The 19,731-nt window shown below is 59.3% G+C and overlaps 1 protein-coding gene across 1 annotated transcript; it reads right to left on the bottom strand.

Annotated features, from left to right (window-relative positions):
- Positions 1 to 27: 27 nt before the first annotated feature.
- On the bottom strand, positions 28 to 18,033 carry STKLD1 (serine/threonine kinase like domain containing 1). The gene is made up of 18 exons (XM_082842088.1): positions 18,002 to 18,033; positions 15,726 to 15,790; positions 14,472 to 14,516; positions 13,093 to 13,167; positions 12,003 to 12,104; positions 10,048 to 10,118; positions 9,246 to 9,361; positions 7,656 to 7,774; positions 6,952 to 7,115; positions 6,304 to 6,431; positions 5,122 to 5,205; positions 4,396 to 4,512; positions 2,763 to 2,891; positions 2,125 to 2,253; positions 1,922 to 2,050; positions 664 to 804; positions 437 to 516; positions 28 to 170 (listed from the first exon to the last, which is right to left on the bottom strand). The coding sequence occupies exons 2-18, from the start codon at positions 15,756 to 15,758 to the stop codon at positions 93 to 95; spliced, it is 1,740 nt and encodes a 579-aa protein (XP_082698214.1). The 5' UTR covers positions 15,759 to 15,790; positions 18,002 to 18,033; the 3' UTR covers positions 28 to 92.
- Positions 18,034 to 19,731: the final 1,698 nt, after the last annotated feature.

The raw sequence follows: 19,731 nt of genomic DNA, 5'->3' as shown, positions 1-19,731 counted from the left end.
CCTAAGGAGACGCCCTGTGGCAGTGGGCGCCCCGTCAGGTACAGCCTGAGGAGGGAGAGGCAGCCCTCCCCGGGCGGCTGCCTGCGACAGGTCTACTGCCCACCATCGGAGCTGGGCCGCGAGGCCTCTTCTAGTTTCTGAAGCACGCTTTGTGCATAAGAGACCAGCTCCTGCGAGGGGAACAGTAGGTCAGCCGTTTCCATGGACGGTCTCTGGGCCCACGAGTAACTTCTGTTACTTAATCTGCTTTTCTTCGAAGCGGTCTCACGGCTGCTTCTCTCCAGGGTTTACCTCGGTCAGGTCGTGGACACGGTGATACAGGGAGGGCCTCAAAACCACACACGCGGCAGCCCCAGTCGCCTCCGCACAAACCACTGCTCCGGCCCCTGGACTCTGTGCCACCCAGGTCTGGCTGAGGCAGCCCCCCAACACTCACCAGGCTGGAGGTGAAACGCCCGTGGATCTCCTCGACCAGGGGCTGGATGCCGCTGGACACCAGCTCTGACAGGATGTCCTCTGCGGGCAGAGCAGAGGGTCCCGAGGCTTACCGTGTGCCTGGCACGGAGGGTTCCTGCCCCTCCCCCAGTGGTCATAGCCGCTAGCAGGGCGCCTCTTGAACGCTGGCTTCCAGGGAGGGCGTGACGAGGGCAGGGGGGTCCTCACTGTGGGAGGCGAGGTGGGCCAGCAGCATGCAGATGCTCTCCACCACCTCCGGGTCGTCCTGGTGGAGCTGGTACGTCTCCTGGATGAGGGTGAGGCCGCTGCTGCCCTCCTCGGGCATCACCACCTGCAGGGCCGCCAGCTCTGGGCGTGGGCGAGGGGGTGGGTGGGTGGGTGACAGTTGTACTGAACACGTGGGGCAGCAAGAGCCTCAGCTGGCAGGGGGCGCCATGCTGTCCTGCAGCGTGGGGACCGCCAAGGCCAGGCTTTTCCTGGCTCTGCATCTGCGGGTGTCCTCTGGTGGGGTGTGCACCCGCCTCTCTCTCCATCCCAGCAGCCCCCAAGGCCAGTGTGCTTGTAGAGAGGGTGCTGGGGACGTTCCAGGGCACCTGCCTGCCCCGTGAGGAGGCCCGTCAGTGCGGGGTTGGGCCTGGCTCCTGGGGGGCTGGGGGCCCGTGAGAGCAGTGACCCGTGATGTCACATAGTTGTCAGATCCTCCTGGAGCCCAGGGGGAAGCTGACCCTCCAGGGAGTGGACTTAGCCGTCAACAGCCAGCAGGAGGCAAAGCCGGGATTCCCGGCTCTGGGGTCCTGCACGCTCGCTGGGTTCTGACAACCCCGCTCCTTGTTCACTGAGCCACGTGCCTTTTGCTCTTGGGGCTTCAGCACCCCACCCCGTTTGACGGCGGGATCCCGGCGGGAGTGGGGGGAAGGCCCGGAGACCCCGCCCGCTCGGGAGGTTCTCTCCAGGAGTGAAGGTCACCCCACTCCCTGCTTCAGGCCGAGTAGCAGGCAGAGACCCACCAGCCTGCACACCCAGCAGGGGCCGGACCTCACAGGGGCCAAACCACCCCACACGGCGGGCAACCTCTGCCAGGCTCCAGGCCCCAAGTGTCCGTCAAAGCTCGTGGTGCCAAGTCGGGTGCAGAACCTGGGCCGGGGGCTTAGGAACAGCTGGGGTTTGCGTGGAGGCGGAGTTCAGAGCCCTGACTCGGGCTGTTTTCAGAGCCACACCTGGAGGGGAGCCTGCGCACACGCCAGGCTTGTGAGTGGCAGGCAAGGTGGTCACCGTGCAGAGTTGCAGAGAGCAGTGGGAAGTGAGGGTACAGGTCTGCGCGGTGACGTCTGGGCGATGGGACTGTAGGTGTTTCCCCTCCCTGCTTTGAGCGTGTGCTTGCTTTTGGTTTGTGGGCTGCCGGCAGGCGTTGCTGGGGGAGTCTGCCCCCACCTCCTAGTGGCAGCCCCGGCCGTCCCAGGCTCACCGGACATCTTCGCGAGGCTGGCCAGCGCCTGGCAGGCATTGTTCACCAGCAGGGCTCGGTCCTGGCACGCCCGGATGCTTTGCAGGATTAGGACCACCACCTCTTCCAACTGCTGCTCGCCTATGCAGCCTGCGGGGGGCCACACGTGCCTGTCTCGAGGGCCCAGGGCCACCTCTCCGGCCCCGGGGCCCCGGGCTGCTCACCCAGCAAGGACAGCAGCCACAGGACTGCACAGCTGGCTTCAGCCATCTCCGCGTCCGTGGGGTAGGTGGCCAGCACCTCAGCAATGAGGGCCGGGGCTTTCTCCCAGGGGGCCTTGTTCGCGATGACAGCTGGAACAGGACGGGGTGGAGGAGGGGACACCTACTCCTTGGTGGCGCAGAAGCTGGGGGGGAGGGGCAACCCCAGCCTGCCAGCCAGTCTGTAGGGTAGGAATCGGCAGGGCCCCCAAGGGGAGGTCTGGGAAGCCCTGCGTGCCGGGTGTGGGCAGGCTCTCCACGGTCGGGAGCCCTCTTTTCCTTGGGGAAAATGACCTCCCAGGTGCTGGAGGGCCAAGTGGGGCCTGGAGAGGGAGTGGCACGGCCTGGGAGCACCCCCTTTCTGAATCAGAAGTCAGGATGGTTTGCCCAGTGCTAAGGCCAGCTTGTGGAACCAGGGACTGCCCAGGAAATCCCACGATGTGCGTGAGCTGGAGGGTTCCATGGGCCGGGCACGAGGGGGTCCGAATATGAACCCACCCCTCCCCAGGATACCGGTGCAGCTTCTCCCGTCCACCCTGGCCCTTTGTCTCCCTCTCCTCCCGGCTCTCGGGTGGTTAGGGCGCAGCCCCGGGCCCGCTCACCGTCCACCAGCAGAGCCCAGAGCAGCCTCAGGCCGTTCAAGCAGGTGTCCCTGTTCCTGGGGAGGGCGTCCAGGCGCTCCAGGATGCACTCGCACAGCCCGGCCCTCCGCAGCTCGTCTGTGGCCAGTCCTGCAGGTGGGCCCCGGCATTAGGACCCCAGAGAACACCTGGAGGAAGCCCTCCCTGGGGGCCACCCCTTCTCTGTGGTCCTAGGGCACTGCAATCCCATGCATCCCACGCCAGTGGTGCCTACTTGGCCAGTTTCATGCCCAGCATGAGACCCAGAAACAAGGGTATGAGCCATCCCCTGGGCCACCATTCCAGCACCTCCCATCCCATTGCTGGGCTGGGACCGGCCTCTGAGCTTTCCTTCCAAGATGGGACCACGACTGTGTTCTCTCAGGGTGATCACCTGGCATTATTTGCCAGGTGGTCCCGATTTACAGCTGCTGTCCCAACATGGCTACTCATGGCAGCCCTTTGCACTTCTCGGCGCGGGGTCAATGAAATGTGGTAAATTGCCTGGTGAGTGTAGGGTGGGCTGGGGGCTGCGGGGCTCCAGGTGAGGCCCCAGCTTCCCTTTGGAGAGAACGACGCCCACCCGGTTAGTGGCTGGAGATGGGGAACATGTGTAAAGCCCTCGGTGGTGACCCTCTCCCCACACCGTCCCCCGACTGCTCGCTGGTGGCCTCTGGAGCGGGGCCGGTGGGGCAGCAAGGGCGGGAACCCGAAACACGTCGGCGTGAAGCCCACGGGGGCGCCTGGCTGCGGCCTGTGCATGTTGCCAGAGGGACACGTGACTGTGAACATGGAAGCTGGGGACGGAGCAGCTGTCCCCTCGGGGCACCCCGGCGCTGCCCGCCTGAGCCCTGCGCCCACGGGAGGGCGGCGCCCACCCTGGCTGGCGACGGTGAGCGGGCGGTGCACCGTGACCAGGGGCTGCTTCTCCTTGGGGTGGCTCCGCGCACGCTCAGCGGCACGGGGGCCATGGTGCTGTCGCTCGGCGCCGTGGCCGCTGGGTCCTGCCCCAGTGCTGCGCAGGCCAGCAAAAGAGGCCGGGGAACCCTGAGCTGGGGCCACGGTGGGAAGACAGCGGGCGGGGGCGGGGGCGGGTCTCCGGGGAGAAGGCCGAGGTCGGGGCTCCAGTGCACCGTAAGTGCTTATTGCGCGACCGAGCCAAGGACCGGAGGGCTGGGGCCCCTGCCAGGGCTGTGAGCACGTGCGGTGTAAAGCATTACGTGGAAATTCAGCCTAAATATTCAAGTGAGAAAGGCAGTGAAGTATTTCCAGTTTAAAAATCAGAGGCCAGGCCCTCGGGCTCTCAGCTCCAGCCTCTCCCATCCCTCCTCAGCTGCCCTCCTGGGAGCCCACGCCTGGGACCCCATCCCACCTGCCTGGGCTCACACCACAGGACCCCTATGACCAGCTCCTCGTTTCATGCCTGGAGATCAGCCAGAAGGGGGAGCAGCTGGTCCAGGGCCACAGAGGCAGGCCTCGGGCGGTGCCCCAGACTCCTGGCTGCGCCCTGCCTGTCATCCTGGGGTGGGGTTGGGTGCCCAGAGGGTCAGACGCCAGGGCGATGACTGGCGTGGGAGGGCGGGGGTAGGAGAAGCCAGCTGTGCCCGGAGCCCACCTTGGCCCCGGGTGCGGAGCAGCAGGGGGCAGGCACACGGCTGCGCGTCGAGGACCCTGTCGCGCTGCTTCACGGTGCCGGCCAACACCTCCGCCAGCTCCGCCGGCCACGGCACACCTGGCAGCGTGGGGGGCAGAGTGAGACTCGGCACGAGCAGGTGGCGGGAGGGGGTGTGGACCAGACCCTGATGGGAGTCTGCAGGGCGTCCCACGTGGGCCCCTGGGTGGAGAAAGTTGGGTGAAGAGGTGTTCTCGTGCACTCTTGGGAGGTGAGAAAGGTGGTGCGTCGACGGAGGGCCATTTGCAGTATCTATGGAAACGTGAAGTATTCACAGCCTGCACATCTAGGAATTTACCCTGCAGAAGCACACAGAACACACGCACATGCCCCGGGGTGGGCTGTGTAACATTGCTTATGATACCGGGGAGTCGGCAACCACTCAAATAGCCAACCAGAGGGATGGTGGCAGGGACGGGGTGGCTATTAAGCATCCATGAACAGCACGTGAGGGGGGCCCCGGGAAGTGGTTCGGATGCCGAGCCCAGCCCCCGCCCACTTGTCTGCTCAGTGAAAGCGGCGGCACAGGAGGAAGTCCGGGCTCCTGTTCCAAGCAGGTGGTAAAGCCGTGCATGCTCATGGGAACGTAAACGGGCGTCAGAAAGTACCAGCCAGGGAAGCTGGAAGGGCCGGGGCACCTGGGGGAAGGCGAGAGGGTGGCGGCTCTACCTTGCTGGTCTTCAGACATCCCCAGGAGCCTCTCCAGGGCCCTCTGCTGGTCTTCGGGGTGGCTGGAGAAGTTCTGCAGGACCTCTGTGGGGGACAGGGCAGCACGGGGAGGCGCCTTGGCTCAGGGACCCGCCTGAGGGCCGGGGCACCAGGGGCGCATCCGTGAGCACCACTGCACAGGCCCACGTGACCCGGCGCGAGGTGGCGACCTTATCATCCTCACCTTCCCGGCCGAGCCACCTGTCCAAAGTCGAACCTGGATCTGCCTGAGAGCCCGCCCAGGGGGGTGCTTCCACTCCACACCTCCCTCAGGTAAGTCCCTCCAGGGTACTCGGGGCGATGACCTTCAGCTGGACCCAGCTGTCTGCCTCCAAAGCCCATGGCCACGAGACAGGGAGACAGCAGCTGGGCCCTCACGGGTCCCCTTCTCCAGAAAGGGAGGCAGAGGTGGCAGCCCCTTATCACAGGCAGCCCGCGCAGGGAGCCACTGACGGGGAGGAGGGATGGGAGGGCGGAGCCACCCCCGAACTGGAAGATGACCTCCAGATCCATTCTCTGCCCAAGACCGTGGGGGTAGCCCCCAGCCTGGGGCACGCGGAGGAGTCTATCGTGTGTGCCTTTGTGGGGTGGGGGGTGACCAGCCAGCACTGTGCCTGGAGCCTCAGGCCTGCACATGTCACATTGCACACGGAGCCCCTGGGCCACCTCACCTTCCTGCAGGGCCGTGCCTGCTGGTCCACGGCGGTTGCTGTGCCGGCCCAGCGTGAGCACCATTCTGGGCACGTAGCAACCACACAGGAGGTGCTGCTCATTGGGGAAGACGCTCCAGGCACCGGGCCGCCGTGTGCCGGGCAAGCGAGCTAAAAGCGGGGAGTCTGTGGTGGGGTGCGTGGCAGTGAGGGGCTGCTCGGTGACGCCGAGGGCTGTGTAGCCGGAACAGAGGGGAAGCAGGTGGGGGCCTGGCCGCAGAGATGAACTCTGCTCTAGGTAAGCTCGGGGGTATCTGAGCGGCGTGGTACCCTGAGCAAAGCAGTGCTTGGGATGGACGAGGGGCAAGCCCACCGGCCACGTGTGAGGAGCAGTCCAGGGGACTGGGGGGGGTCACTGCCCCCCAGCTAAAGACAATGGGGCGCCGGGGCCACAGCAGCCTCTGGCGCCGCCCCCTCAGGGCCCCGTCATCACCTAAGATGCTGGGGACGTTGCTTTCTAGCAGCCTGTCGATGATGAAGTCGGGCACCACCTGCCGGTGCGGCATCAGGGCGCTGCTGGAGGACCTGAAGTCGCTGCTCACAAACAAGTGAATCACGTCCCTGGGGAGGGGCAGAGAGCCGCCAGCTGGCCCTGCGTCCCCTCTGCGTCCAGCAGCTGCTGGGCCTCCACCTGTTTTGGGCACCCGCTTGGGAGCACCTCTCCCAGCATCACGGTGCGTCCAGCGGGCACCGCAGCAATTCCCGCTCCAGGAGGGGCCGAGGGAGGACAGTGCTGGGCCCTGGCGCTTGCACTCGCGTGGGCCCCTTCCTCCATAACATAGACCCAAAAATCACAATTTCTGGCTGTGTTGGTATAAAGGTGAACATAACCCAGGGTGGGTCATTTTGTTCTTCTGACTTTACATTAGAGTTAAAACGTTTTCCTGGGCCCTGGGCCATGCCTGATGGGGACCTGATGGGGAAGCTGGCCCTGTTTGTCCTGCACTCAGAGATGTGGCCACAGTTTGGGACAGCCCAGACTGGAGGAGCCACTGTCCACGGATGCAGCACTTTGTGGTGTTAAAACCCCAAGTGCGTGCACAGGCTGACAGTGAACTGCCACCCCAGGGCCTGAGCTCACCTGATGGTTATTCGATCCGACGGGTCGGCCTGGAGCATCAGAGGCAAAAGGGAACTGAAGATTTCTGCGTCGGGGACCCTCCTCTCCTCCATGGTCCTCAGGACACCCCTCAGGCCGTCGGGGGAACTCCGGATGGACTTCCGCAGAAGCATGGCTTCCGTGCTCTGGGAGGAGAGAGAGGACCACTTGTGCACCTCCTCAGCTAAAGGAAGATGGCCTGACCTCGGGCAGAGGGGAGGCGACGTGGCCGCCGCCGTCAGGAACGCACAGAGGCCACCTGCGCCCCAGAGTTCTTGTACGAAGAAGAAATGGAAGTTCAGAGAAAAGCAAGTGGCCATCTCACTGGCTGGAGGGAATAAGGGAACAGCCCTCCGTCCACGGCCGGACTCCCACTGTGGGCCGGTTAGTGCAACCGAACTCAGCTGTTCTTGTCCATAAGGGGGCGCTGTTGGGGGCGGATTGAATGTTACCATCACCATCACCACCACCACATGAGGGCCGAGCAGACCCAAATGCGGGGTCCTCCGGCGGCTGGGGCAGCGGGGGGGCCCCCACACAGCCCCACAGGCACAGCGTGGGCAGGAGGGTGCCAACGGGAAGAATGCGCCCTTTTCAGGGCCGGGGGTGGGCAGAGCCTGGCTCCCTGGGGCTGTGGGGAGCGGGGTTCAGGTGTGGCGGGGAGGGGTGGACGGAAGGCCCCTCACATCCAGGAAGGAGCAGCCGGCCATGTCGAGAATGATGCAGCCCAGGGACCAGATGTCAGATTTCTGGCTGAAGGAGAACCTGAGGGCTTCGGGCGCCATCCAGGACTTGTGAGAGGGGTCTGTTGGCAGGAGTGAAGTGGGGGATGCGTGAGTCCCATGCTCCCTGGGGAAGCAAGCAGCTTGAAGAATGAGCCCTCCATCACCCTCCTCCAGGGAGGGAGAGACGTGCTATCCGAGGGGGAAAAGGAAGAGGCCCCTGGTCAGTAAGATCCTGGCCCTTGATCTTCACCAGTGAGGCTGCCCATCTTGGCAGGGGCCCACCAGGCTGGCCGTGTGCGCACCTGTGTCCCACTGCAGCTGCAGAAATAATCGGAAGGGGCGTCTGCCACAAACGCTAATATCTGCACCCTCCATAAACGTCGTGCCCCTCCCAACACTTAGTCGGGACCTTGAGGCAATATTCCGGTTGCCCTGCCCTAGTTTCTAAACCTGAACCCCTGGGACTTCCCTGGCTGTCCAGTGGTAAAGACTCTGCGCTTCCACTGCCAGGGGCACGGGTTCGATACCTGGTCAGGGAACTAAGATCCCGCATGCCACGCCGCCAATAAATACATACATACATACATAAAGAAACAAACCTGAACTCCAGACAGGGAGCCAAAAGAGCAGGGTCCCCGGCCCAGCTCTATCAGTGCCTGACAGGCCGCAGGCAGCCCCTCCTTCTCCAGACCTCCATTCCCCAAACAAAGAGCAAAGGGTGGGCTCCAAGGACCCCTGCCACCTACACCTCCAGTAGACCCACCCATCCACTCACCTGCCCGCCCACACCCGCCTCTCCATCCTTCCACCCACCTATCCGCCTGTTCATCTATCTGCATGTCCATCTATCCACTCGTCCGTCCACCCACCCACTCGTCTATCCATCCATCCATCTATCCACCCATCCACCCATCAAGGACAGCATGCCACTGGTCCCTGCCAGCCCGGGACTCTGGAGTTCTCCACTGGAGAGTTGCTCTCTCCACCCCTGATAGCCGTTATAGGGTTGAAGCCCAGCTCCCTTTGCCCTGTTGTCTTTTTTTTTTTTTTTTTTTTTTTTTGCGGTACGCGGGCCTCTCACTGCTGTGGCCTCTCCCGTTGCGGAGCACAGGCTCCAGATGCGCAGGCTCAGCGGCCATGGCTCACGGGCCCAGCCGCTCCGCGGCATGTGGGATCCTCCCGGACCGGGACACGAACCCGTGTCCGCTGCATCGGCAGGCGGACTCTCAACCGCTGCGCCACCAGGGAAGCCCGCCCTGTTGTTTTTTTAAAGGAAGGAAAACGTCTCTCCCCGGACTGCTCACCCCTACCACCTCCTGGGTTATTCTGAGACTCAGTAAAGTAATCCAGCCCGAGCCAGTGCCTGCCGTCCACCAGCCCTCCCTCTGTGCGTGTCAGTCTCCTTCCTTCTGAGGCCTTCCTTCACCCTTCTTGAAGGTTAACATTTTCTGAGTGTCTTTTGGACCCTGCATGCCCCCCACTCGGTTGAATGGGCCCTCCCGCAGTGCTCCCCCGCCACCACTGTCCCCTGGCCGGGAGGACGCCAGCCACCTTCCTCTGCACGGACGTTCCACTTGGCTACATCGGTCATGAGTGCGTTGGAGCTCAGGTCCTGCAGTTTGCAGTGGTCGCTGCTGACCAGGGCGATGTTGGAGGGCTTGAGGTTCCTGAAACCGAGAGGCGCGCCCTTCCACCCACTGCCTGGCAGGGCCACGTCCGTCTGTGAACCCTCCGCTCCCGCCACACCCAGGGCCGCCGCAGCAGCCCACACCCCTCCTCCTCTCTCCTCAGTAGATGCCCTGTTGAGCCACTTTTTGAATATCGTTTTCTGTAAGCATAAATATACTGTGATTTCAAATGGGAAAAACAAGCCAACTGCAAGTAAGGAAACACCGATCCTCCCGGGGTCCCTCCGCTAACGTCCTTCCAGATCTTAGCTGACATTAACACGGAATCTCGAGCATTTCCTTCCTACGTTTGGTTCACACAGTTTTCTCTCCTCCTTTAAATACGGCACTGATCCTTCAGATCACGATTCTGGAGAATGAAACTGGCAGGTCAAAAGCTCAGCCTGGGAGTGCCCAGAGGCCCTCGGGCGGCCTAATCTCTTCCTCAGTGCTGTTATCTGGTTCTTCCCTTGCACTTTAGAACCAACTGCCCCGTCTGTGCTTGGGGAGGGTCGTGGAGGGGGTGATGTTCTCTTCAAGCCAGGGAGGTGCTCTGGGAGGGGGAGGGGCCCATCCTTGTCCCAGCTGCACCTCTCTCCCTTGGGCCCGCGCCCGGGCGCTGCCACCTGGAGGTGCCACCCCCAGGAGGTGCCTTTTCTCCTCAAGCAGCCTGGCCACCCGGTCACCTGTGGATAATGTCCAGCTGGTGCAGGTACTCCAGCGCATTCAACACCTGGCCCAGCATGTTCTGCATCCACTGGGGAAAGAGGGAGAGATGCCAGGACTGGGGGGGCCTGAAAGCTCCCAGGTGGGCCTCCCAGCTGCTCTTAGGCAGGCCAGTGGCCACTCAGAGCAGCCAGCAGGGTCATGGCCAGTTCCCACCCTGCGTCTTGAAATGGGCCTGAAGTGAGCGGCCAACAGCTCAGAGCCAGTGCGGGAGCTTCTGCTGCAGGCTGCTGCAAGGCCCTCTGGACAGAAATGCCCTGGTCTCCAGACCCCCCCCTCCTGTCTCCAGCAGACCCCGGGGGCCCTGGGGCTCTAGCCCCTCCCGGGTCCCACCCCATGGGTACCAGAGATGCTGAGGTCTGCAGCTGCTACTTGGGGTTTGCCTCTCCAGGGCATTAGAATGGAAAGAGCCCTAAGAGAGCACATTCTGAAAGCAGCTTGTGTCAGAAACAAGAGCCACCTGGTTTCCGGGGCAGTGATTTTCAAACCGTGTTCCTAGGAGCCCTGGATTCCACCTGGGGTGTCAAGAGAGGGGCTGAGCAGGCAGGACCCCGGGGTTCCTGCCACGCCACCTTCCACTGACCCCCAGACCCCTGACTGGAGTAGCTCTGCTTTCCTTACTGGGGGTTCTGAGAACGTTTTTGTGCTCGACAGGGTTCTACTACAAACAGAAAGTTTGAAACCCACTCAGAGGCTGTCTCTGAGGCCCACTTTGGAGCTGCGTGCCCCTCAGAACACCCCGGCAGGGTCGCAGTGCCTGTAGGCCCAACAGAACAGAGGCGTGTTCAGAGAAAAGCAGGCAAAATTTATTTGGGGTGGGTCATAGACCTAAATGTGAAAGCAAAATGGATCCAGCTTCAAGGGCAACAGAGGAAAATATCGTCATGACCTTGGGGCGGGGAAGGCTTTTCTAAAGGCTCAGAAGACACCAACCTCAGGCGAAACACTGATGAACCAGAGTTCATTACAATTAAGAAAGTGAACTGGCAAGCCACAGACTGGGAGAGGATATCTGGACACTGTGTCCATAATATATAAAGAGCAACTATGAATCAACAAGAAAAGACGGACAACCCTAATGTTTAAATGGGCAAGAGACCTGAACAGGCACAAAAGAAGATATCCAAATGGCCAAAAAGTGCTCACCATGACTACTCAAAATAATTGAAACTAAAATGTAATTTTTAATTAAAATTAAGAAGACTGACACAGTGAAATGTGGGCCAGGATGCAGAGCCGGAAGACTCACAACTTGGGATGAGAATCAACACCGAGTCAACCAACCATCCTGGAAAACTGGGACACTGGCTAAAGCAGCACACGCACCCATCCTGCGATCCAACGACTCCACAGTCAGGCAGAAAATGAATGCTTAGGTCCATCAAAACACATGCCCAGCAGTGTTCATGGCAGCCCTTCTCCATAATAGCCCCAAACTGGAAGCAACCCAGATGCTCACAGCGCTGGACCAGATACACTGCTGGTGACGTGGCCATCTGGCAGAGTGGAGACGGATGGTCTCCTGACACACTCACAGGTGGGTAAATCTCAAAGCACTGGGATGAACGCGAGAAACCAGACACAAGCAAATAACATGCTGTATGAGCCCATCTAGGAGAACTTCAGGGACAGGCAGAAGGATCTCTGGAGGCAGAGGTCAAACCCTGGGTACTGGCTGGGACTGTCTGAAGGTCCAGGAACGCTCTGGCCTCATGTGAGGGAGGGGACGGGAGTGTGTGCCTATGCAAAACACACCAAGGTGTACACTTAAGCTCTGTGCACGTTACGGTATGCAAATACCTTCATTCATAACTGTCGGAAGAAATGAGACCAGACTCCATCGGTGCCTGCCCCTCTGCCCCATCACAGGGTCCAGGCAGCCCCCAGGCCTGGTGCCCCAGAGAGTCTGTCTTACCTGGGAGTCAATGACTCTCTTTGCCACCCTCTTCTTCTCAATGACATTCTGGAAGCTTCCCTCGTGGAACTCCATCACCAGGCAAAGGAACAGAGAGGAGATCTGCAGGGGACACAGCCCCTTAGCCAGGTGCCGAGTTCTGGCCTCCAGAGGCCCAGGCCTGGGGGCTTCTGGGCCGTCACCCACTCTAGGTCTTTCCTCCCAGCCAGGCCACCACCGGCAGTGACTATGGGAGAATGCCCCCTTCTGTGGGGGGGAGAGCCCCTCCTGAGCAGCTCCCGCCTCCGACTCCTCTCTCCTCCCCCATCCCCCCCTACCCCCCATCTACACTAAGCTGCTTTAGGAAAACCTAAAGGGGCGCGGGGTCTCCTGGCCACCACACACGTAGACCACCGTGCCTGGGGCACCGGGCCCTTTGTCCCTTAGGGCTCAGCTGAGATCCACTCCTCCCTCTGAGGGGCCTGCACCCGACAGGACCCCAGCAGCCCCCGTCAGGCCTCTCAGAGCACCCTGCCTTCCCTCCCGCAGTGACATGTCCTCTTGGCTTCTCTGTGTCCCCCTTGAGAGCGTGAGGGGGTGCTCAGAAAATACTTGGGGGGACAGGTGGTGAGGGGCCCTCCCCACGGCTTTCCTCAGGGCCCAGCTGACGGGGAGGGGGCCCCTCCCTCGGTTGTCAGCCCAGACGGGGGTCTGACTGTGGGGTCACACCTGGCCCTCTTCCCCTCCAGCCCCCCGCATCCCCCAGCTCAGCCCCATGTGGGGTAACCGGCAAGCTTCCAGCCCCTTGAAGATGAGAAATCAGCTTGCCAATGGGCCAAGCACGGGGCTCGGGGCAACCAGACCCAGACTGGGATCCTGCTCGGCTGTCGCCAGCTGGCCTCTCCCAGCCTCCACTTCTTCCGGAAAGTGGGACAGTGACCCTCCTACGCAGAGGCTGTGGAGCGCACGTGAGACGATGCCCAGAGAGCTCCCGGCGTGGCCCCATGAGTGCTGCGGCCATTGGCGCTCGGGGGGGGGGGGGGGCACAGCGGGGGGTGCTCTGTGCCCGCCCTGAGTGCCTGCTGGGCCCGCGGGGTCGGCTCTGACCCACCTCACTGTTCCACATGATGAAGAGCTCCTGGTAGATGGAGACGTGGGCATGCTGAAGCTTCAGCAGTGGCATCAACTGCGAGGCGAGGCCAGAGAAAGTGGAGATGTTAGGGAAACACTGCTTCTAGAGGTGCTTCTCTGTCACACATCCCAACAAAAACCACACGCTTCCAGCTCTGAGCGCGGGCCCAGGGAGGGTGGGCAGCCGGAGGTTAGGGGCCAGACAGCCCAGGGTAGGTCCTGTCTCTGGCATGAACTGGCTGTGCTGTGTGACTGAGGAGGGGCTCCTCAACCTCTCTGAGCCTCCTAGCCTCATCTGGAAATAGCAGTAACGGGGGTATCTGCTTCACAGGGGTGTCGGGAGGACTAGGTAAGCCGATGTAGGCAGAGTGCCTGGTGCGTTGGAAACAAGCACAGTCCGGGTTGGCTGACGAAGGGGGTGTGGCCAACGGGAGGCCGGCCGCTGCGGCTGTGCCCAGGCCACCTGGCCTCCTGGCTGTGTACACTAGAGGTCCCAGGGCCCCTGCCCTGAGCTCAAAGTGCTTTGCAAACGAACACAATTAGGCAGCAGAAACGGCTCCCTTAGCGACTTAGGCCAGACGGACAGCTGCTTATGACGGCAGGTTGGGTGTGAAAGGAGGTCGCCTAGTGGGGTGGAGAGGGGGCTGTGATGCTGGGGGGCGCGCGGGACGGCCCCCCCACATTCTTTCTTTCATGAATGTGGCCTGGGTCCATCACCATGTGTCAGACACACTGTGGACAGAAGAGCTGTTTGCTAGCAAAGCTCAAAAGCTGGTGATTCCGGAAAAAAGACAAACAAGTGACCATTAGATAGGAAGGGAGACATTCAACCTCATGTGAAATTCAAGAGAAGCAGAGAAAAATGACGCGGACCCTTTGCCGGCAAATCGAAGTATATGCAGCTGTTTCTGCTGTTATTATAAACCAAGATGTTACTGTCGGTCCTGATTGGCAGATTTAAGGAACGTAAGAGTTTATATTTTCTTTGTTAACCAATTCTCTATTTTCCAAATATTCTATTGTAACTGATACTTTTAAAATTGAAGAAAAAAATCTTTTAAAAGATGGTTATTGGTAGATCAGCCTAGGGACCTAGCCAACATTTAAAGGTTATCATCTTCTCTGAGAACATACATATGACAACATAAGTTGTCAGCACCTGGATTTAGAAATGAGTGTTTGGTACACAGACTCCCTTCATGACCTGGGGGCCTCTGACTTCATAGCACAGGGCAAGAGCTGGTTCTGACCCTCCATGCCTTCACCAGGCTTCCACCCATCATGCCACAGTGGGGTGCAGAACAGTCTCTGTGTGTCCTGCATCATGTCCTGTAGAGAGGGAACCACCCAGAGAGTTACCTCCTCCAGGGCCTCGTTGGCCTGATGCTCATCAATGCACTCCACCTGCAGGGGCACAAGAGCACTAGGTTGGTAAACGTGCAGTAAACGCCCTCGTCATCATTGTGACCACCATCACCATCACCACCACCACCATCACCACCATCACCGTCACCACCATCATCACCATCACCATCACCACCACCATCATCACCATCATCACCACCACCATCACCATCACCACCACCACCATCACCGTCACCACCATCATCACCATCACCACCACCATCACCCTCATCACCATCACCACCATCATCACCACCACATCATCACCATCACCACCACCACCACCATCTCCATCATAATCACTATCATCACCTGCATCACCACATCATCACCACCACCACCACCACCATCACCACCACCATCACATCATCACCATCACATCAGCACCACCACCACCATCACCATCACCATCACCATTATCACCACCACCATCACCATCACCACCACCACCACCATCATCACCATCATCACCATCACCACCATCACCACCATCACCATCACCACCAACATCATCACCATCACCATCACCACCATCACCATCATCACCATCACCACCACCATCACCACCAACATCATCACCACTGTCACCATCACCACCACCATCACCACCATCACCACCACATCATCACATCACCGTCACCACCATCACCACCATCACCACCACCATCACCATCACCACCATCACCACCATCACCATCACCACCATCATCACCATCATCACCATCACCACCATCACCACCATCACCATCACCACCAACATCATCACCATCACCATCACCACCATCACCATCATCACCATCACCACCACCATCACCACCAACATCATCACCACTGTCACCATCACCACCACCATCACCACCATCACCACCACATCATCAACATCACCGTCACCACCATCACCACCATCACCACCACCATCACCATCACCACCATCACCACCATCACCACCATCATCACCATCACCATCACCACCACCATCACCACCATCATCACCGTCACCATCACCACCATCACCATTATCACCACCACATCATCACCATCACCATCACCACCACCATCACCACCACCACCACCACCATCACCATCACCACCATCACCACCAACATCATCACCACCGTCACCATCACCACCATCACCATTATCACCACCACCATCACCACCACCACCACCATTATCAGCACCACTATCATCATCACCATCATTATTCACCAGGGCTGCCAGGCGCCTATATTCATGCCCCATCGCATGCCACCAGATGGGGCCTGGAGATGTTCCTAAGGAAGGGATCCAAAAATCCTCTGAGCCATTAGGTCACCTTTGCCCCTATTGCAAGGATAAGTTTAGGATCACATAACGTAAACTCCAAGGAATCGTTAGAGGATCCATTTTCAGACCATCTTGAAAGCAGGGGAGAAAACAATGTGTTGCCCCCAGAGCCAAAGAGCTCTGCTCTGGCTCGCGAAGTATCAGCCCCGTCACTGCATTCCTCATCCACATTGGGAGGCTTGTCCCTGTCACTGAATGTGGGCGGTGGGGAATGCGTGGAGAGGGGGAGAGGGTGGTGGTCAGGGCAGCACCGAACTTTGAGTCTGCAACATACTTGGCGGCAAAGACTGTGCGTTCATACTGTCACCGCGTCTTACCAGATCCTTACCCAGAACTTTTGCATGTAAGATTTACAAATGAAAAACTCTTGTAACTAGGGTGATCGTAGATGAAAATGCAGTTAGTGGGTGATTCCCCAATCCACGTAAAGACCCCAGACGCAGCGGCACCACGCATCCCTTCCTTCTGTGCCAGGGGCTCGCGCTGAAGTCATTTTGGCCAAAAACATACTGAAAGCCTTCAAATTACCACCTCTTTTGACCTAGAAATCCCACCCCTAGGAATTTATCCCAAGGAAATCATGGATCCTCAAAAAAGTTAACTATAAGGTTGTTTACCAGAGTTGCTCATACAGAGTGAAAACTCGAGAACAAGCCAAGCCCTTGCCGCCCTGAGTGGGTGGGCGGGTCCGTCGTGGCACGTCAAGCGGGGCCCACGGCCACCAGAGCCAGGGAAGGAGGAAGATGCGTCAGCAGCACCAACAACATTTGCCATACACTCAGTGGGGAAAGCACATTATCAAGTTCAGCACCATTCTTTTGTCTTGTTTTGTTTTGTTTTGCGGTACGCGGCCCTCTCACTGCTGCGGCCTCTCCCGCTGCGGAGCACAGGCTCCGGACGCGCAGGCGCAGCGGCCATGGCTCACGGGCCCAGCCGCTCCGCGGCACGTGGGATCTTCCCGGACCGGGGCACGAACCCGTGTCCCCAGCGTCGGCAGGCGGACTCTCAACCACTGCGCCACCGGGGAAGCCCCATTCTTTTTTTTAATATTTATTTATTCATTTATTGGGATCTTAGTTGCGGCACGCGGGATCTTCATTGTCGCGTGCGGGATCTTTAGTTGCAGCATGTGGGATCTAGTTCCCTGACCAGGGATCAAACCCGGGGCCCCTGCACTGGGAGTGCGGAGTCTTAGCCACTGGGCCACTAGGGAAGTCCCAGCACCATTCTTGTAAAAAACCAAGAATTTTATAAATACTTACCAAAAAACCCTAAAAGGATATACAACCCCCCTCCTCCATTTTGTTTAGAAAGATTGACTGACTTTTAAAAAAGTTCCTCGGGATTGACATATATACTAATATGTATAAAATGGATAACTAAGAACCTGCTGTATAAAAAAATAAATAAAATAAAATTCAAAAAAAAGAATAAAGCTCCTTGATGGTGAAAGCAGTCATCCACCCTGCCCCATGGGCCCGTGAGACAACAGGGCAAACCCACAGCCAGCCAGCAATGGAGCAGGAGGCCGGTAAGGACTTCCAGTCCTGCTGCCTCGGAGCTGAGCTGCTGCACAGACAGGAGGCCTGGCAGGGTAGAAGGGCGCCCACAGCGGCCACCAACAAAGCTCTTCCCTAGGCTCTCCATTCATCTGGACTACCTGGTCTTACACACGCAAAGGGCTGTCCTCCTGCAGGTGTGCACTCCACCCGGCCGTGCCAGCCCTGGTGAGGAGGTGAAGGAAGGGCCCGGGGTCAGCGTTCTGTCCTTAAACCTGTGTGACCTTGGGCAGGTCCCTGGCCACCCCCTCCAGCCTCCCTATCCTTGGCTGTAAAGCGGGGTCATCAGTCCCGCCTTGCTGAGGTGGCGGGAGATGAAAGACGATGCTGGTGCCGGGCACGATGTCCGCGTAAATGGTGGGTATGGTTTCTGGTGGAGTGAACGTGAGCATTCCTTCTCCATCAAGGTGAGAGAGGTGAGTCGGCGGGGAAGCCCGAGGAGCCTCATGTCACCCCCCCATCCCCGTCTATCCGCACCCCCCCCAGCCCACTGGATCTTCCTTCGTGACTGCTGGCGGAGAGGAACCCGCTGTCACATCGCCTTTCTCTAATGTGTTTGGGGAGCCGGCCCCCCTGGGTGCCACAGGCACGGCCTCTTACCTGCTTTATCACGTGCTTTACTTTGGTTTTTGTCTCCTCCACCAGAAGGTTCACCCCCAAGGCCCCAGGATTCAGCCAGTCCAAAATCTACCAGCAAAAGAGAAGCTTTCAGGAAAGCGTACACGTGTTTTCACTTCCCAAAGCGTGTGCCCGCCTCCGGTGTCTTTTCCGGTCCTCCTAACTAATTTCCCTCGTGGGCTGGCCAACGAGGAAACGGCCCAGAATGCTTTGGAGGCCTGTGACGGCAGAACCCGAGCCCATCTCTTTGAGGTCGATTCTGGAGCTCTGTCCACCACCCCACACCCCTTCTCCAGTCTGTGGTGAGGACTTGCAAGGCATTCAAGCACCAGCACCTCCCTGGGGCAGAGGGTTTCTTCACTCTCTCTAGCCCCCTAGGATCCCAGCTTCCAGCATCCACCTCCAAACTGGGCATCCAAACAAGAAAGTAACTGGTCCATAATTGGTGCCATCATAGTCACAGCCATGTGTGTGCCTGGCACGTGCCAAGCACTTTACAGCCACCCACGCAGTCGGCGCTGTTGCTATCTCCTTGTTTACACTGGAGGAAACTGAGGCACAGGGAGCAGGGTCCTTGCCTGAGGCTACAACACTAACAACTGAGAGGGGAGTCGACTGGAGCTCTGGAGTCTGACTCCAGAGCTGGCGCGTCGAGCCAGACCTGCAGAGAGATGGCCGCCACGCCAGAGCTCTGCGCAAGGAGGCTGAGGATAGGTGAGCGTGGATGATGGGATGACAGTCATCAGAGGATGGGGGGAGGGGGCAGGATGCCGAGGAGGGCGCATAGGGGGTGGAGCCCCGTGTCCAAGGATTCTCAGAGTTCAGAGAAGTTTCAGGATTCTGTAATCCAGCCCGTGTGGCAGCCTGAATCCCGCTCAGGGAATAGCAGGGGTGTACTGAGCCGCTTACGCTGGTGAAGGAATGCACACTTAAGCATTCTTAGGGGGCAAGTTAAACAGTAAAATGCACCCCTGTCTTCAGATCAAGTCTTCCCCCCCCCTTTAAAAGTAACTACTTTTAAAATTCTCTGGTCACCCAGAAGCTCACCGGCTTTACCACTGGCTGACACCCCACAGTCTCCCACACAGAGGGGATCCTCACAAAGTGAGAAAAATCTAAAAGACGGATTATCGTCAAATTGATGATTTTTTTACAGAGACTAACAGTTAAAAAACTCGACATCTTATGCATTTAAACATTCGTTTGCAGCTTTCCTTTTGTTCTGTGAATTTTTCACGTCCTAAACATTTTCACAGGCCCTGGAAAAGGCCCAAGTTCCCCCAGCGAGGGACTACTGATGGGGTGTTTCAGGAGTTTGGGGGCGTCTGATGATGAATTCTGAACGTTCTAGGGTGTCCTGTCTCTATGGGCCGAAGCACATGGACCCATGGGTGAAAAGGATGAAGGTGTCGTCCATCCTCCCATATTCAGACTGGAGAGGCCTTAATTTCATCCACCACTTTAGAAAGCGGGAAACCCAGGCCCAGAGGGGCAAAGGGCACCCCGGAGGTCACGTCTGGAGGTACCGGAGGTCCCTATGAGCTAGAGGCAGATACTGGCCGCTACACGGGCCGCTTGCCTCCCTGGGGTCGGACCTGGCCCCTGGCCCCTCGTGACCTTTAAACCGGTAGGGGGCCGGGGGTGGCGGCAGGAGATCCAGGTCCTGGCCTCGCCCCTGACCGTCGGCCCCTCGTCGCCCCCGCCTCCCCACC

Source organism: Leucopleurus acutus (assembly GCF_964270905.1).
Source record: "Leucopleurus acutus genome assembly, chromosome: 7".
Classification (NCBI taxonomy): domain Eukaryota; kingdom Metazoa; phylum Chordata; class Mammalia; order Artiodactyla; family Delphinidae; genus Leucopleurus; species Leucopleurus acutus.
This window is presented reverse-complemented; position numbering and strand designations above follow the sequence as displayed.